The sequence below is a fragment of the Pogona vitticeps genome, chromosome 1 (genome assembly GCF_051106095.1).
Source record: "Pogona vitticeps strain Pit_001003342236 chromosome 1, PviZW2.1, whole genome shotgun sequence".
NCBI lineage: Eukaryota > Metazoa > Chordata > Lepidosauria > Squamata > Agamidae > Pogona > Pogona vitticeps.
In genome coordinates this window covers 37,251,459-37,267,876 of record NC_135783.1, presented here as the reverse complement: position 1 = coordinate 37,267,876, position 16,418 = coordinate 37,251,459, and the positions used below count along the sequence as shown (strand labels likewise).

General features: G+C 39.9%; 1 protein-coding gene across 12 annotated transcripts in view; it reads left to right on the top strand.

Annotated features, from left to right (window-relative positions):
• ENAH (ENAH actin regulator) overlaps window positions 1-16,418 on the top strand; it is a 134,136-nt gene that overhangs the window by 106,761 nt on the left and 10,957 nt on the right. For 7 of the 12 annotated variants that reach the window (XM_020786536.3, XM_020786538.3, XM_020786534.3 and 4 more), the window contains exons 5-10: window positions 72-427; window positions 8,952-9,719; window positions 11,397-11,695; window positions 12,333-12,466; window positions 13,748-13,802; window positions 14,819-14,867. In XM_020786536.3, coding sequence (XP_020642195.3) covers window positions 72-427; window positions 8,952-9,719; window positions 11,397-11,695; window positions 12,333-12,466; window positions 13,748-13,802; window positions 14,819-14,867 — 1,661 coding nt within the window. The remainder of the gene's footprint in view (window positions 1-71; window positions 428-8,951; window positions 9,720-11,396; window positions 11,696-12,332; window positions 12,467-13,747; window positions 13,803-14,818; window positions 14,868-16,418) is intronic. The other 5 variants (XM_078382995.1, XM_078382996.1, XM_078382994.1 and 2 more) reach the window with 2 other exon arrangements.

Below are 16,418 nucleotides of genomic sequence, written 5' to 3'. Positions count from 1 at the left end.
CACCATTTAAAATTAATTATTATTTTGGTTTCACTTCTGCATTTTAGTGTTTCTTATTTTCTTTATTGTAGACAGCTGCAAGAACAGCAGCGACAAAAGGAGTTGGAAAGGGAGAGGATGGAGCGTGACCGAATGGAACGTGAAAGACTGGAGAGGGAAAGGCTCGAACGAGAGAGGATGGAGCGAGAGAGACTAGAAAAGGAAAGACTGGAACGAGAGCGAGTAGAACAAGAGCAACTGGAGAGGGAGCGGCAAGAGAGGGAGCGGCAGGAACAAGATCGGCAAGAGCGCCTAGAGAGAGAAAGACAAGAACGAGAAAGACAAGAGCGAGAGAGATTAGACTGGGAAAAGCAGGAAAGAGAAAGGCAAGAACAACTAGAACGAGAACAGCTGGAATGGGAAAGGGAAAGAAAACTATCAAATGCTGGTAAGAATTTTGATATACTCATTTATAGTAAGTTTGATGTATAATTAAAGAGTAACCAAGAGTAATTGAAGATTACAGTTATTCATATTCTCTGTGTTTATGAATTAACTATTTCCCACAAATGTGTGGCAGTATTGTTTTCAGCTGAAAAGAAACTGTAATTCAGAAGTATAAAAATGTATGTTGAGATGCTATCTTCCAAGACAGAAGTGGCTGGAATTTTTTTTGTTCTTCCAAAGAAGTTGTTAATCTTCGTTACTGTCCCTGTGCATTACACATATGGGTAAGTCCTATACATGCACAGACATCTTAGAATCATCTAGATGTAAAGCAAAAGCATTTTGGCAGAAGCTCTTTCCTCCTGCCAGGCAGGATAAATATGTGATACTGCTACATAGAATCATAGAAGTTGGCAGGGGTCTACAAGGTCATCAAGTCCAAGGTAAAGGTTCCCCTTGACGTTTAGTCCTGTTGTGTCCGATTCTAGGGCGCGGTGCTCATCCCCGTTTCCAAGCCGTAGAGCCAGTGTTTGTCCGAAGACAGTTTCCGTGGTCACGTGACCAGCGCGATTAGACACGGAACACCGTTACCTTCCCACCAAGGTGGTCCCTATTTATCTACTCGCATTTGCATGCTTTTGAACCGCTAGGTTGGCGGGAGCTGGGACAAGTGACGGGAGCTCACTCCGTCACGTGAATTCAATCTTACAACTGCTAGTCTTCTGACCTTGCAGCACAGAGGCTTCTGCGGTTTAACCCACAGCGCCACCACATCCCCATCAAGTCCAACCCCCTGCTCAATGCAGGAATACAATCAAAACATATCTGCCAGGTGATTATCCAAGTTTTTCTTGAATGCCTCCAGTGTTGGAGCACTCACCAACTCCCAAGGTAACTGGTTCCACTGTCATACTGTTCTAACAGTTAGGAAGTTTTTCCTGATATTCAACTGAAATCTGGCTTCCTTTAACTTCAGCCCATTGCTGCGTGTCCTGCACTCTGGGATGATCGAGAACAGAACTTGCCCTTCCTCTGTATGACAGCCTTTCATATATTTGAAAAGTGCTATCATATCATCCCTCAGTGTTCTTTTCTCAAGGCTAAACATGCCCAATTCATTAAGCCTTTCCTCATAAGGCTTGTTTTCCAGCCCCCTGATTATCCTTGTCACCCTCCTCTGAACTTGTTCCAAATTGTTAGCATTCTTCTTGAAGTGTGGTGTCCAGAACTGGACATGATACTCAAGGTGAGGCCAAACCCGCACTGAATAGAGAGGGACTAGCACCTCGCGGGATTTGGAAACTATACTTCTATTAATGCAGCCTAAAATAGCAATAGCCTTTTTAATAGCCACATCACACTGTTGACTCATATTTAGTTTGTGATCTATGGCAATTCCAAGATCCTTCTCACTCTTAGTTTTGCTGAGCCAGGTATCTCCTATCTTGTAACTGTGCAGTTGGTTTCTTTTTCTGAGGTGTAATACTTTGTACCTATTTCATTCTGTTGCTTTTGGCCCAGTGCTCCATCCTATCAAGGTCATTTTGAATTTTGTTTCTGTCTTCTAGCTATTCTGCCCAATTTGATATCATCTGCAAATTTGACAAGCATTCCCTGCACTCTCTCATCCATGTCATTAATACAAATATTGAAGAGCACCAGGCCCAGGACTGAGACTTGGAGTACCCCACTGGTTACCTCCTTCCAGTTAGAGAAGGACCCATTAATCATCACCCTCTGTAGCCAGTCATGGGGCACTTTGTCAAATGCTTTGCTGAAGTCAAGATATATTACATCTACAGCATTCCCTCTGTCAGGGAGATTACCTGATCAAAAAACGAGATCAAATTAGTTTGGCGGGATTTGTTTTTCACAAATCCGTGTTGGCTTCTGGTTATTACTGCATTGTTTTCTCGGTGCTTGCACAATAATCGTGTCATGATCTGTCCCAGAATTTTGCCTGGGATTGATGTCAGGCTGACTGGCCTGTAGTTCCCAGGTTCCTCTGTTTTGCCCTTTTTGAAGACATGAACAACATTGGCCCTCCTCCAATCCTCTGGCACCTCACCCGTTTCCCATGATTTCAAGGAAATAATGGATATCAGTTCTGAGAGTTCTTCAGCCAGTTCCTTCAGTGCTCCTGGATGCAATTCATTCAGCCCTGGAAATTTGAACTTGTTCAAGGTGGTAAGGTATTCCTTGACTATTTTTTTAATCTATCTTCAACTGCAGTTCTGTCCTTCCGCCCCCCCCGCCCCCCCACACACACTTGCACTTCCAATTTGTTTGGAAATTCATAGTCTGTCTTATGGGAAAAGACTGAACTAAAACAGGAATAGAACACCTCTGCCTTTTCTTTGTTATCATTTTTCCATCTCCATTGCAGAGCTGTGCCACTATGTCTTTTCTTTGTCTTTTGCTATTCACATACCTGAAGAATGCTTTTTATTGCTTTTAGTGTCTCTAGCTAACCTCAGCTCATTCTCAGCTTCTGCCTTCCTAATGCCATCCCTGCATTTCCTTGCTACTCAGCCTTGGTGGCCTGGCCTTCTTTTCATTTCCCGTACATTTCTTTTTTGGTTTTTAGGTCCTCCCTGAGCTTTTTGAGAAGTGACACTGGCCTTTTTTGCTGCCTCCTCCCTTTTTTTCTTGTTGGAATTGTTTGTAGTTGTGCCGTTAGAATTTTTTAGAAGCTCCCACCCTTCTTGGACTCCTTCTTAGGATCTCCTGCCATGGGACCTTACTTATCCTTCTGAGATTATTAAAATTGGCTTTTTAAAAATCCAGCAGACCTGTGTCTCTGCTTTCTCTGCTTTCATTTCCTTTGAAATCAATAATTCTAGAAGGACATGGTCACTCTCACCTAGAGTTCGCCTTACTGCCACTTCCTGCACCAAGTCATCTTTGTTGGTTAGAATCAAGTCAAGGATAGCAAATCCTCTAGTTTCTTTCTCCACTTTTTGTATAATTATCAGCCACACAAGCCAGGAATTTCTTGGAAGGGCCATATTTGGCAGAATTTGCTTCCCAACATATATCTAGATAATTGAAATCTACTACGTCGTGTCTCTTTGAAAACCCTGCAATTTGTTTTTCAAAATTTCATCTGCTTCTTCTCTTTGATTGGGCGGGTGGTAGTAGATTCCCACTACCAAGTTCTTTTTGTTTTTTATCCAGATGCTCTTGCTGGGGCAGCCACTCTCCTTCTCCTGTATTTCTGTGCAGGAATGAGTATTTTTGACATATACTGCAACTCCACCTCCCTTTTTATTCTCTCTATTCTTATTGATCAGTTTATGTCCCTCAGTTGCTGTATTCCAGTCCTGGGAGTCATCCCACCAAGTTTCAGTTATTCCTATCAAGTCATACTTACCCTCCTGAATTAAAATTTCACCCTCAGTTCTTTTCTGTTTGCTGCATGAGCAGCAGCCTTGGAACAGTTCTTCGCTCTACCAACTTTATTTTGCTATTAACTTTTTCTCTGATTATCTTCACCTGCTACACTACTTCACTTTTGGACTTCTTCTTGGCTTCATTGCACTCTTTTGGCCCTGAATTCTGTCTTTGACTTTGGTTTCATATTATTATACCCGTGCACTATGGCCTCAAGAGATTTTTTTCAAAAGGTGCACCCAGTGGGGCAGTAAAGTTGTGCGTACTGGCTTCAAGTGTTTGTTTTGCTTCAGAGAAGACCACACCATGGAGGAAAGCTGCTACTGCCAAAATCTCTCAAAATCAGCACTTCAAAGCCAGCAATTGTGTCTACGGGACTCTTCTTGGGAAAAGGCCCTACAGACATTGGAGCAGGCTGCTCAACATTGAACCCTACAGTTTTCATCTGTACACTCCAGCCAGTCACTTCTTGGCTTATATCAGGCAAAATAAGAGCCTTTCCATTTTCACTGAAAGCCTCTCCAAATGAGTCATAGCTGCCACGACCCTGGTTTATGACCTGGTACCTTTGCTCTGTATTTGATGGGTCTCCACACCTATTCAACCAGATGCATGGAGTTCCACTAGATGCTTTCTACCAGGCAGCCACCTAGTGTCCACTGATGGCTTTCAACTGGTGCTATTGCATGGATCTCAGGGTGTGCAAGGAGGCCATCTTCAAGATTACAGTTTTATCTTCAATGCTTCGATGACACCCACCACCTGGTAAGTCAGCTAGGTAATTACCCTTATGTGTGATGCACAGTGACCACGGCAAAGAAGAACAGGTTGCTTACCTGTAACTCTGGTTCTTCGAGTGTTCATCTGTGCTTTCACACATCCTGCTTTCTTCCCTGATGAAGAGTCGACTTCCAGAACTGAGATGAGGCTGTATTTATCATATCAGGCAGGAGAGCAGGACTCCTGCCAAAAAGCTTTCACTTCCATTCAAGATCCTGTGATGTCTGTGTAGGCACAGGACTAACCCCATGTGAATGCATAGATGACTGTTCAATGAGTTCTTATAAGGTGTTCACAAAAAATCCTGCCCCATGGAAACAGGGATAGCTATTGACAAGTATCTTGTTTCCTGGTTTATTGTAGTGTTCTGGCTTGCATATATGTCCTGGAGATGGATTATGTTTTGTTTTGTTTTTTACCATTGGCAGTTAAGTTTGTATTCATACTTAATATGTGCCTTACATGAGAAAGAAAGTATATTGTGCTGGAATCCTAGTGTGACTGAGACATGTCAAGGAGTGAGGAATTGTGCCAATCCAAAACTGTGTTCAACAGGAACTAAATTCAGATGGACAGAGATTCTAGGTATGCTGTGGAATACATACCTACTGTGGGAACAATTGGCTGGAAGGAGGGTAGATCTACTTACTGCACATACGTTAACTACTGAAGTCCATTTTAACATTTTGTATTTTAGGCCTTTAATTTCCCACAATCGTTTATGACTGGTTAAAAATAATACTTACTAACGTAAGTGGTGATATTCTGGGTAATGGGCATTCTGACATCTTAAACTACAGAGGCATCTCATTCACAGAGAAATAAAAAATGACACTGGAGTTATAAATTGAATTATGCAGCCTTCAGGCTGATGTATATTTATTAACCAGTCCCTTAAGATAGTAATGCTATATGTTTTTCTAAGTTCGAAAATATCTGACAGTTTGTTCCATGTCTATAGACTTGTTTTCACCTGTCCAACATCCTTGTCCCTTGTACTAATTCCAATACCAAAGCTTAAATTCTCTTCTTGTTGGGGCCTCTGTTTCTGTAGAGTGCTTTATTTCCCAAACTCAGCTTTCTGTTTTTGCCCTCCTTTATGCTCATACATCCCTTTTTTCTTAGCCTTGGTCTGTTCTATCTTTCACTAAAGCTAGCTTGAGTGTGTTCCTTTCTTTTTGAAAGGTTGGAGTAAAAGATTTGGCATTTGAAACAAAATTAGTGTACAGTATTTGCAGTACATTGCTTCTGGTAGAAGATTCTTCATCATTTTAGCTGCAGCTATATAAGCCAGGGGCTCTGGTAGTTTTACCACCTAACTTTGTAACTAAGGAAATCTTTAAAAGTTACATTAGCCCATTGTGTGTATAACTGGTCTTTGATGTGAAAGTCTAATAATGCTTCTAGAAAGACCTTGCACAAAATTTTGTATCAAATTGTATGAAAAATATTTTAAATTATAAAGCCCCATGGATCCAAGATTTTCCTGAATTCTTGGTTCATTATTTGAGTACGGCTCTGAAAGAAGAATTGTGACGTGAAAAACTTGAACTATGTTAATTTCTTTCCAAAGAGCAGGCATTTGCATCTAAAATGTGGTTGTTGTAACAGGTAAAGGGAAAGAGTTCATCCAATAGTTCTTAATAGTATTAGATCCTTGGAGTATGTGATTGATTATGTGATCAGAAAGTTATATTCTCTTTATCTTTTCTGTATGATTAAATAGTTCAGGAACATTCTTCCCTTTGAATGAAACCTAGAATTTAGGAACAATTACAAATATACAGTCGTGGCCAAAAATATTGGCATCCTTACAATTCTGTCAGAAAATGCAACCCTTCTCTCAGAAAATTGTTGCAGTTGCAAATGTTTTGTACTCACATGTTCATTTCTTTGGTTTGTGTTGGAACAGCACAAAAAATAGAGAAGAAAAGTCAAATCTGATACAGTTCCACACAGAAAGCCAAAAATGCACTGGCCAAAATTATTTCCACCCTTAAATTAATATTTGGTAGCACCCCCTTTGGAACAAATAACTGAAATCAATTGCTTCTTGTAACCATGAATGAGATTCTTACACTTCTCTATTGGAATTTTGGACCACTCTTCTTTTGCAAACTGTTCTAGGGCCTTCAGATTTGAAGGGTGTCTTCTCCCAACTGCTGTTTTGAGATCTCTCCACAGGTGTTCTATGGGATTCAGATCTGGACTCATTGCTGGCCATTCAGAACTTTCCAGCGCTTTGTTTGTAACCATTTCTGAGTGCTTTTTGAAGTGTGTTTGTTTCAGGTCATTGTCCTGCTGGAAGATGCATGCCCTCTGGTGGAGACACAGCTTTCTGACACTGACCAGTATTCTTTAGTAATCATCAGATTTCATGATACCGTTCACACAGTCAAGGCATCCAGTGCCAGATGCAGCAAAACAACCCCAAAACATCTTTGAACCTCCAACATGTTTGACTGTAGGGACTGTATTCTTTTCTTCGAATGTCTCATTTCTTTTTCTGTAAACAGTGTCATGATGTCCTTGACCAAAAAGCTCTACTTTTGTCTCATTTGTCCACAGTACATTCTCCCAGAAGGATTGTAGTTTTGTCACATAGGTTTTGGCATACTCCAGTTTTGCTTTTTTATGTCTTTGTGTCAACAGTGGTGTCCTCATGGGTCTCCTTCCATAGTGTCCATTTTCATTCACATGGCGACGGATAGTATGAACTGACACTGTTGTACCCTGTGTCTGCAGATCAGCTTGAATTTGTTTGGAAGTTTATCTGGGTTCTGTATCCATTGTTCAAACAACCCTTTGTTGTAATCTTTCAGTACTTCTGCTCTTCTGTCCACATTCAGAGAGGTTAGCTACAGTGCCATGGACTATAAACCTCTTGATGATATTGCGCACAGTGGACAAAGGAACATTAAGATCTCTGGAGATGGACTTGTAGCCTTGAGATTGTCAATGTTTTTCCACAATTTTTTCTCTCAAATCGACAGACAACTCTTTACACTTCATTCTTTTCTCCATGCTCAGTGTCACACACAACACAAAGGTAGAGTTAATTTTCTCCATCTTAAGTGGTTGCAAGTGTGATTACTATATTGCCCACACTTCTTACTTGTGACAGGTGTGTCTAAATACAAATTAAAGGAGCATCACATGCTTGAAAAGGAATTATTTCTTACAGTTTAGACAGGGTGCCAATAATTTTGGCCAGTTTATTTTTGGGTTTCTGTATGGGGTTGTATCAGATTTGACTTTTCTTCTCTGTTTTTTGTGTTCCAACGCAAACCAAAGAAATGAACATGAGAGTACCAAAACATTTGCAACTGCAACAATTTTCTGAGAGAAGGGTTGCCTTTTCTGACAGAATTGCAAGGGTGGCAGTATTTTTGGCCATGACTGTATAGCAACACACAAATATATTTAGTTTATGGAGCCTTGTAATAAGTCTATAGGTTAACCTAGAAAGTTTTTTCTGGTGCTTGTCCGCACACATTAATCATGTCACATTAATCATGCCAATGACCTAAAAGAGCAAACTGTCTCCCAGTATGCAAAATTTGGGTCCTGCCTCGTAGCCCAGAGGCAGTTCTCAAGTGTCATATGCAAGTAAGCAAATACCTACTTACAGCATAAATTTGCAGCTGTTCTGCTACAGTATTCTGTTCCTAGTTTCTTATTATTATGGTATTAAGTAAAAAATCAACAATCAGTAAATCAGACACTCATGCAAGAGCCTAGTCATTTGTGAATTTTTTTAAACTTCCTTTTTATATGGAATTTTTATTTGGGATGCAGTGTTGATTTTATAGAGTGGAATAGTGAGATGCTATGCTTACCTACTGAAGAATAATCCTCTTGAACTCAGTGGATCTTAGTTCTGAATAAAGATGTAGAAGTTTGCACTATTCATATATGATACTGTTTTTCAGTAGGTTTTTTTAAAAAAAAACAACTGTTATCATTAGATTTGATTGCAGTTGATTAATTTTGCTGATTATCTTTTGTGAGCTTGTTCTGCAGTGAATTTAGTGTTTTGTTGTGTTGTGGTTTTTTTTTTACATTTCCAGATTGTGCTTATAAATTAAAATATCAGCATAAATACATACACAGTACTATATGGCAAAACCAGAAGCTTCTGTTGATAGTATGTAAATTCTCCTAACAATAATTTTCTTGTGCCTAATCCCCTGAAACTAACTATAGTCTACATTTATAAATTCTGTTCGAATGCTGGTTTTGTTGCTTCATTAGCTCCCTTTCTCTCTCTCTCTCTCTCTCCTCTCTCTCTCTCTCTCTCTCTCTCCTCTTATCCTGCCTCTACTACTTCTTTCCTTCCTTCTTCTGTCCAGCTTCATCTTACGACAACTCCCTGTATAGTACTTCACTTCCTGAATACTCCAGTTGCCAGCCTCCTTCAGCACCACCTCCTTCATATGCTAAAGCAATGTCAGACTCTACTCCAGATTATGCGGTGGTGACTTCTGCACAACCAGTTGCCTCTCCCCCTACACCACCTCTAAGGCACTCTGCATCACGTTTTGCTACATCGTTGGGCTCTGCCTTTCACCCTGTTCTTCCCCATTATGCCACAGTTCCTCGTCCAATAAACAAAAATTCTCAACCACCTTCACCTGTGAACCCCCCTACCTCTTTGCCCCCAAGTACAAAATCCACTACCTGGTCTGCTTCTAGTTTTGCTCCTCTTCCCCCTTCTCCTCCTGTGATGATTAGCAGTCCCCCAGGCAAAGCCACTGGTCCAAAGCCTGTTCTTCCAATTCCTGTTACTGCTCAATTATCGCAAATGTCACCATCCCCTACTGCACCCAACGGTCTTCTAGAACTGGCAAATTACCCAGTTCCTTCACCACCTACCTCAGGTCCAACACCACCACCGCCAAATTCCTTTCAGCCTCTTTCAGTCTCCGGACCTCAAGCTTCTTCTCCAAGCTCCCCTGTTGCCTCAGCTCCCTCATCCAAGCCTAGTGTTCTCCCTTCTCCCTCTGCAGCTCCCCCTGCCTCTGTTGAGAGCTCTCTAAACTCTGTGCTGGGAGACTCTTCTGCTTCTGAGCCAGTCTTGCAGACGGCCTCTCAGCCGGTTGAACCTCCGTCCCAGCAGGGTAAGGTTTCTGTTATTGCTACTAATTAACTAATCAGGAATGAATTCAAAACTAATTTGCATCCAGATTTTGATTTGTTGTGAAAAATTAACCTGTGGAATGCCGCAGTTATCTTTATGTCCCAACAAAGGTTTTTCACAAAGTTATACAGTGGTGCCTTGCGATCGTGTTGGTGACTCGCAAGATGGCTTTTTCTATGGCCGTGCTTTGCAAGGCGATTTTTTCGCAAGACCGATGCCTCACAAGACGAAAATAATTCATTCATCTTGTGAGGTTTTCCATAAGAATGCATTGCAATGCATTCCTATGGGAAACTGCTTTTTGCAAGACGAAAATTTCGCAAGACGGAAATTTCGCAAGACGGCGCTACTCACGGAATGAATTACTTTCGTCTTGCGAGGCACCACTGTATTAGATATGTTTTTGACTCAAATGTAACCATGTATGATGCTTTTTTTTCATTATTTTATTTACCTGAAGGTCAGCTTATCTAATTTCTGGAGGAGTTTAGGTGGGGCTCACTGGAAATAAGCATAGTAGTGAGTTGTTAGTTAAATTAAAATACCTGTTTGTGGATTGGGTTTTTCTCAGTTCAGCGTTAATAAAACTAATCAAGGACATATGACTGACCTTTTTGTGTACAGTTCTATATTTCAGTACTAGAACTTACTTGGATTCAGTATGCAAACAGGTTTAAGTTGCCAATGTGTCATTTGTTCAATGTGCTTAGCTGAAACGTCTGAGGAATCCAAAGATCATGTGCCTACTGTGTTGTAAAATCAGACTAACAACATGGTGATTGATAGAGTGTTCTTCTAAATTAGAGCGAAATTATTATGGAGCCTGTTAGTCAGATTCACAGCTGAGGAATAGACAACCCCCATATTAATTTTAAATGTTCCTTCACTAAAGAGCCAGAGGAAAATAAGCATATATTCACATGCAAAAATTGTTATCTGTATTAATGAGCAACTCTTCTTTAGTGGTGTATAGGCGTGCGGGGCATGCATAAATATTTACTTCTAGCTGTTGTGATGAGATGGACAATGTGTCAGTTTTTTAAAACTTCTAACCAACTAATGTATGCTTTATTAAAAAAGGCACAAATGTTCTGTTCCTCATACCCCTGCCCATAATCTTGCTAAAGATCTGACCAGATAGGCGGGGTAAAAATACAATCAATCAATCAGTCAGTCAGTCAGTCAGTCAATCAATTAATCAATCAATCAATCAATAAAACAGATAAAACTGAAATGTCCTGATTTTATTTTTTAAAACATATGCTTTTCTAAGGCTTACTGTCAGGACACAGGCTAGCCTTCAGGTTTTAATTTTAATATTATTGTATACTTATTTCTTTAAGGAGTAGTCTCTTTAGTGGGCACAGTATAGGCTAGCCTAGTATCATACCTTTCCAAGAGTCAGAGTGACTTTTTTCAGGATTTTCCTCTAACAAAGTTCCAAGGTATTTCTTTGAGGTGAATTGTTGATTCATTAGTTTTCACAGAGGTACATTAAAACTGGGGATATATTTATGGACCAATATTGAAACAGATCTATGGGATATGTGTACTTTTTTTCTTTAAAGAAATGTAGAATTGGTTTCCTGAGTGTTCACAGCTTGTCACAATTTTTGTATTTGGTTTTGTGTGTGTGCGTATGTGTGTTTTTAATTAGGTGTTGTACAAGGATCACCTGCACCCCCACCCCCACCCCCTCTTCCACCTGGTCCTGTCCAGTCTCCACCAGCAGTCCCACCTCCCACTGGGCCACCTCCACCACCCCCTCTTCCACCTTCAGGGCCGCCACCGCCACCACCACCACCACCTCCCCTTCCTAACCAGGTTCCTCCTCCTCCTCCTGCCCCTCCTCTTCCCACCACTGGTTTTTCCAAAGGATTGATGTACGAAGACTACCGTCCTATGACAGGACTCGCAGCTGCCCTTGCTGGAGCCAAACTCAGAAAAGTATCACGGGTAAATACAATTCTGTTAGTTAAAACTTTGTTTCCTTTTAAATTAAAGCCTCCATCTGCTTAATTTCTATAATTAGTAGCTACAGTAGTGGCCAAGGCGAGGATTTTGTATAATAGCAGTAGAGCAGAAATCTGCTAGCCTGTTTATGTGGGTACTTGGGTGGAATGCACTCCAGAGTGGCAGGAACCGTGCTGAGCTGTTACCTAAATTAGTATAGCTGACTGACAGCTGCCTTCCCCAAGCTAGTAACTAGCCATCTTGATTCATGGGCAGGCAGATATGTGGCTGATGGAAAAGAAAATAGCTTCTGCAGGGAGTTTGTGGACATCTTCTTATGTGAGCTCCAAAAATATAAAACTCCTTGCACAATCAATGCTTGCAGTGAGTACAATACCAAGGATACTGAGCCAAGAATTATTTCTAAAATAGCTAAATGTAATTTAATCAGAATTTAGTATAATATACTGTACAATATTTAGATGCAACCCAGTATCTGTGGTTAAGTTTTTCTACTATGAAATTAAAGCTCATGTTTCAAATATTTTGAATTGTTTCTAGGCCTTTCAGATTCATTATTTGTATGTTGTTCAGCATGTAATTTCCACATGTCATTACTTCTGTACATTACATATTACAGAATGAAGAATCTCCTAATCTGAGTGGAGGAACAAGTTCTGCTTCTCCGAAAACAGATACTGGTCGTGGAAATGGGCCACTTCCCCTTGGAGGAAGTGGATTAATGGAAGAAATGAGTGCACTGTTGGCAAGAAGGTAAGTAGTTTTATTTTTGGTTGTTGTGGGTTTTTCGGGCTTCTTGGCCGTGTTCTGAAGGTGGTTTTTCCTAACGTTTCGCCAGTCTCTGTGGCCAGCATCTTCAGAGGACAGCAAACTGTTTTATTTTTACTTAGCTTTTGTGGTAGATTTAGGATTACTTTTAAATATCTTACATAGTTCACTCTATGGCTGATATTTAGTTGGTACAACTATGTTGTGTAAATTGTTGATGACATAATAATCTGCACATTTAATCTTTATTTTAATTAAATACGAAGCTTCCTATCCCAATCACCCCTCTTCAGTTTCAAAGGCTCCCTAAACCTCATTTGCCCAGTGGAATCTTTTAGGAGCCGGGGGGGGGGGCTGGAGATCAGTGCAGGACTGTCAACGGTGATCCCTATTTGCTGTTGGATCTAGAGCAAAGATTGTCTGATTTTAAAGACACCCCAACCAAGGATCCCAAAAACTTCCCCAGGGTGAAAATGATCCCAAGGGAGCCTTAAAACTCAGAGAAGGGAATGCAAAGTTTTAAACTTAACTAAAATAAAGATTAATGCCACTGAGTGATGACATTATTACTACAGTGGTGCCTCACTTAGCGATGTTAATCTGTACAGAAAAAATCGCTGCTAAGCGATAACATCGCTAAGCAAAAATAAAAAGCCCATAGAAATGCATTAAAACGCGATTAATGCGTTCCTATGGGCTAAAAACTCACCTTTAAGCAAAAATCCTCCATAGCGCTGTCATTTTTGGTGCATCTAAAGTGAGGTATCCGTGACTGAAAACAGCGGGCGGCCATTTTGTTTACCCAGCCGCCATTTTGAAACCGCCGATCAGCTGTCTGAAAATGAGGGCTTTGCGATGATCGCAGGGAAGCGATCATCACAAAGCGTATTTGCCCCATAGGGACCATCGCAAAGCAATCGCTTTTGCAGTGGCAAAAATCCATCGCAAAGCGATTTCGTCACTATACGGAGCGATCACTATGCGAGGCACCACTGTATTTATGAACTTAGTTGTGCCAACTGGATTTCATCATTTATAAGTTTGATAGGTTGTAATTTTCGCCTGAACTGCATATGAAAACATGTTATGCATTTTTTTGCATTAACTCATTTACTTGATTTATCTTGATTAAGCATTTAATAACAAGTGTTACTGGCATTTGTTTACTCTAGTTGAGGGCAACTTTTTAGATTTGGAAACACAGCACATACATTGGTAAGCTATATTAGCTAATGTAACGGAATACACCTTTGTCCCTCCTTGCAGGAGAAGAATTGCTGAAAAGGGGACTTCAGAACCAGAACAGAAAGAAGAAAAAAATGTAAGTTACCAAATGAGTCTGGCATAAAAGTGGTATAATTCTATGACCAAACTACTATAATGATTGACTTTACTATTTCCTCTAAAGGAAAAACCACTTCAGTGTTTTAAATTTGACAGATAACCTTGAAATGTTTTGTCTGTACTCTTGTTTCTTCCAGGAATGTTTTGCCTGCCTGACCATTTACTATCTCAGGTTATAAATTTGTCACTCTGTTAGCAGTGTACATATCTCCAGTCTTTAGGCAAAACCAAAAACCACAAGTAGCAAACTTACATAAAATTCAATAACTAAAAGCACATAAATTATGTTGAACAAAATGTTCACCAGTGGAGGTTACAAAGCCTGGAAAACAAGATCTGTTGCCTCCAATATGATGGTCCAGCTAACCACATGACTTGTATAATGGCAGCTGTGTTAACTCATTTGCTCAATCATGGTAAGCAGCCCATAGAAGAAATACAAAGCAGCTGGTGGGTAAGATGCACTAGATAGAATTTAGTGATACAGTGTATATGGACAGCTTTATATTGAGGCACTGTATACTACAGATAATGTAGGTGCTTCATCAGGATTGACAAAAGAGTGTTTTCATCTTGTTGCAAACTGAGGATCTGTATGACCTGATAGTTGTACACTTGCAATGTAGTATTTGCATTTTAATGTGCTTAATAAAAGTTTAGTTTTGCAGTAAATAGACTCCATTATTGATAATAGTGTATTTAAATTATATAGAAAGGCTATTGAACTGGTGTGCTGTTATATAGACAATACATTGGCATTTTCATCATAATACAAAATGAATAAATATGTTTCAGATACTGAACATTGGGGCAGTAAATACAAGAGGTTCCTAATGTAGATGTCTGAATAAATAAGGATGTGCACTAGCACCAAAATCAGATTACACTGAAATATTTCATTTCTGTTTTCTTGGGTTTGTCTGGTTCTGTTTATTAAACTATAATTTTCACGAGAACTGCAAAATAACTGCATTTTCAATCACATTTGAATAGGAAGAACCAGAGCCTTCAGCATCCAAGCCTCCTTCAACAAACACACCTGGTAAGTTCTGTATAAATTGTGAAGCTTGACATGCTCATAATTGACATAAAATTCTATGTTTGGCATCCTAATATAAAGTGCAGTTGTGGCAACTACCGTATTTTTCCATGTATAAAACAATACTTTTCCCTTAAATAATTAGACAAAAAAATTGAGGGTTGTTTTATACATGGAAGGCAGCCACTTTTCCCTGCCTTTTGCGAAGCGATGAGGCTTAGCAAAAAGGAAGGGAAGGCTCTCTTCAGGTAAAGCAACGGGACTATACTTTACCCAAAGTAAAGCCCCGTAGGGCTTAAGAATTGGGTAAAGCAACCATGAAAGGGCTTCAGGATCAAAGGGTTGCGATTGTGCAGCCCTTTCATCGCTGCTTTACCTGAAGGGAGCCTTCCCTTCCTTTTTGCTAAGCCCCATGGCTTTGCAAAAGGAAGGGAAAAGCAGGGATCAAATTTTCTAATTTGGGGTTAGGAAAGGGGGAGTCGTCTTATACATTGGGTCATCTTATAAATGGAAAAATACGGTCATTCAGTTTTTTACAATCTAAACTTCATTTTAAAAGAATAAATACATTTCTTGAAATATCCTAACCCTGTGACTTGAATTGGCTGTGACTACTCTGGAAAGACATTCAGGACACAATGGTCTGCCAATAAAAATATTTGCTTAATATATTGTTCAGTGTAGTTAAATTCAGTTAAAACCCAGTAGAAGTTTATTAGCAAATAAATGGAATGTAAAATGCTAAGTATTTCAGTAAAAATGTTTGGATTTGTGGAATAACTATATTGAAAGTACTTATACTCTTCTAGCTACTTTTCCCAGATCTGGAGTCACTCAAGAAAAATATCTTAATGATCAGGATATTACTAGTCACTGTTACCTTCTGTTTCAGAGGAGATATGTCTGAATACTGGTTTCTGGGATATATGAGTGAGAGAATGTTGGGGTTTTTTCACCCTTTGGTACTTCCCATAGTCACTTCATTGTTTACTATATGCATGCATGAATACATTTCTGTATTTATTTCATTTTTATGCTGTCTTTCTCCTGGCAAAGGGACTGAAAACAGCTCACAAATTGTTTAGAAACAAGCCAACTAAAACACAATAAATTATATTGAAATCATATTAAAACAATTTGTTTGAAACACTTTAAAACATTTTAAAACACACAAAAATAATATTAGTGACTATAATATGTAACATTCCAAAATCAAAAACTCTTCATTGACCAATTCAGTTATTAAAAGCCTGTCTAAAAAGGAAGGCCTTCACCTGTCTCCAGAAAAACAGGAGGGAGAGGACCAACGTAGGCTCATGAGGGGAGGCATTCCACAATCTGGAATCGTCCCCTAGGAGGGCCTTCCCTCATGTCCTCACTAAAGGTTCCTATTAGGTTGGCGTGGACCACAAGAAGAGCCTCCTCTAAGATCTTAAGAGCCAGGGAGTCTTCTACAGGGAGTGTAGTGCATTGTAAAGGTAAAGGTAAAGGTTCCCCTTGACAATTTTTGTCCAGTCATGTCCAACTCTAGGGGGCGGTGCTCATCCCGCTCTT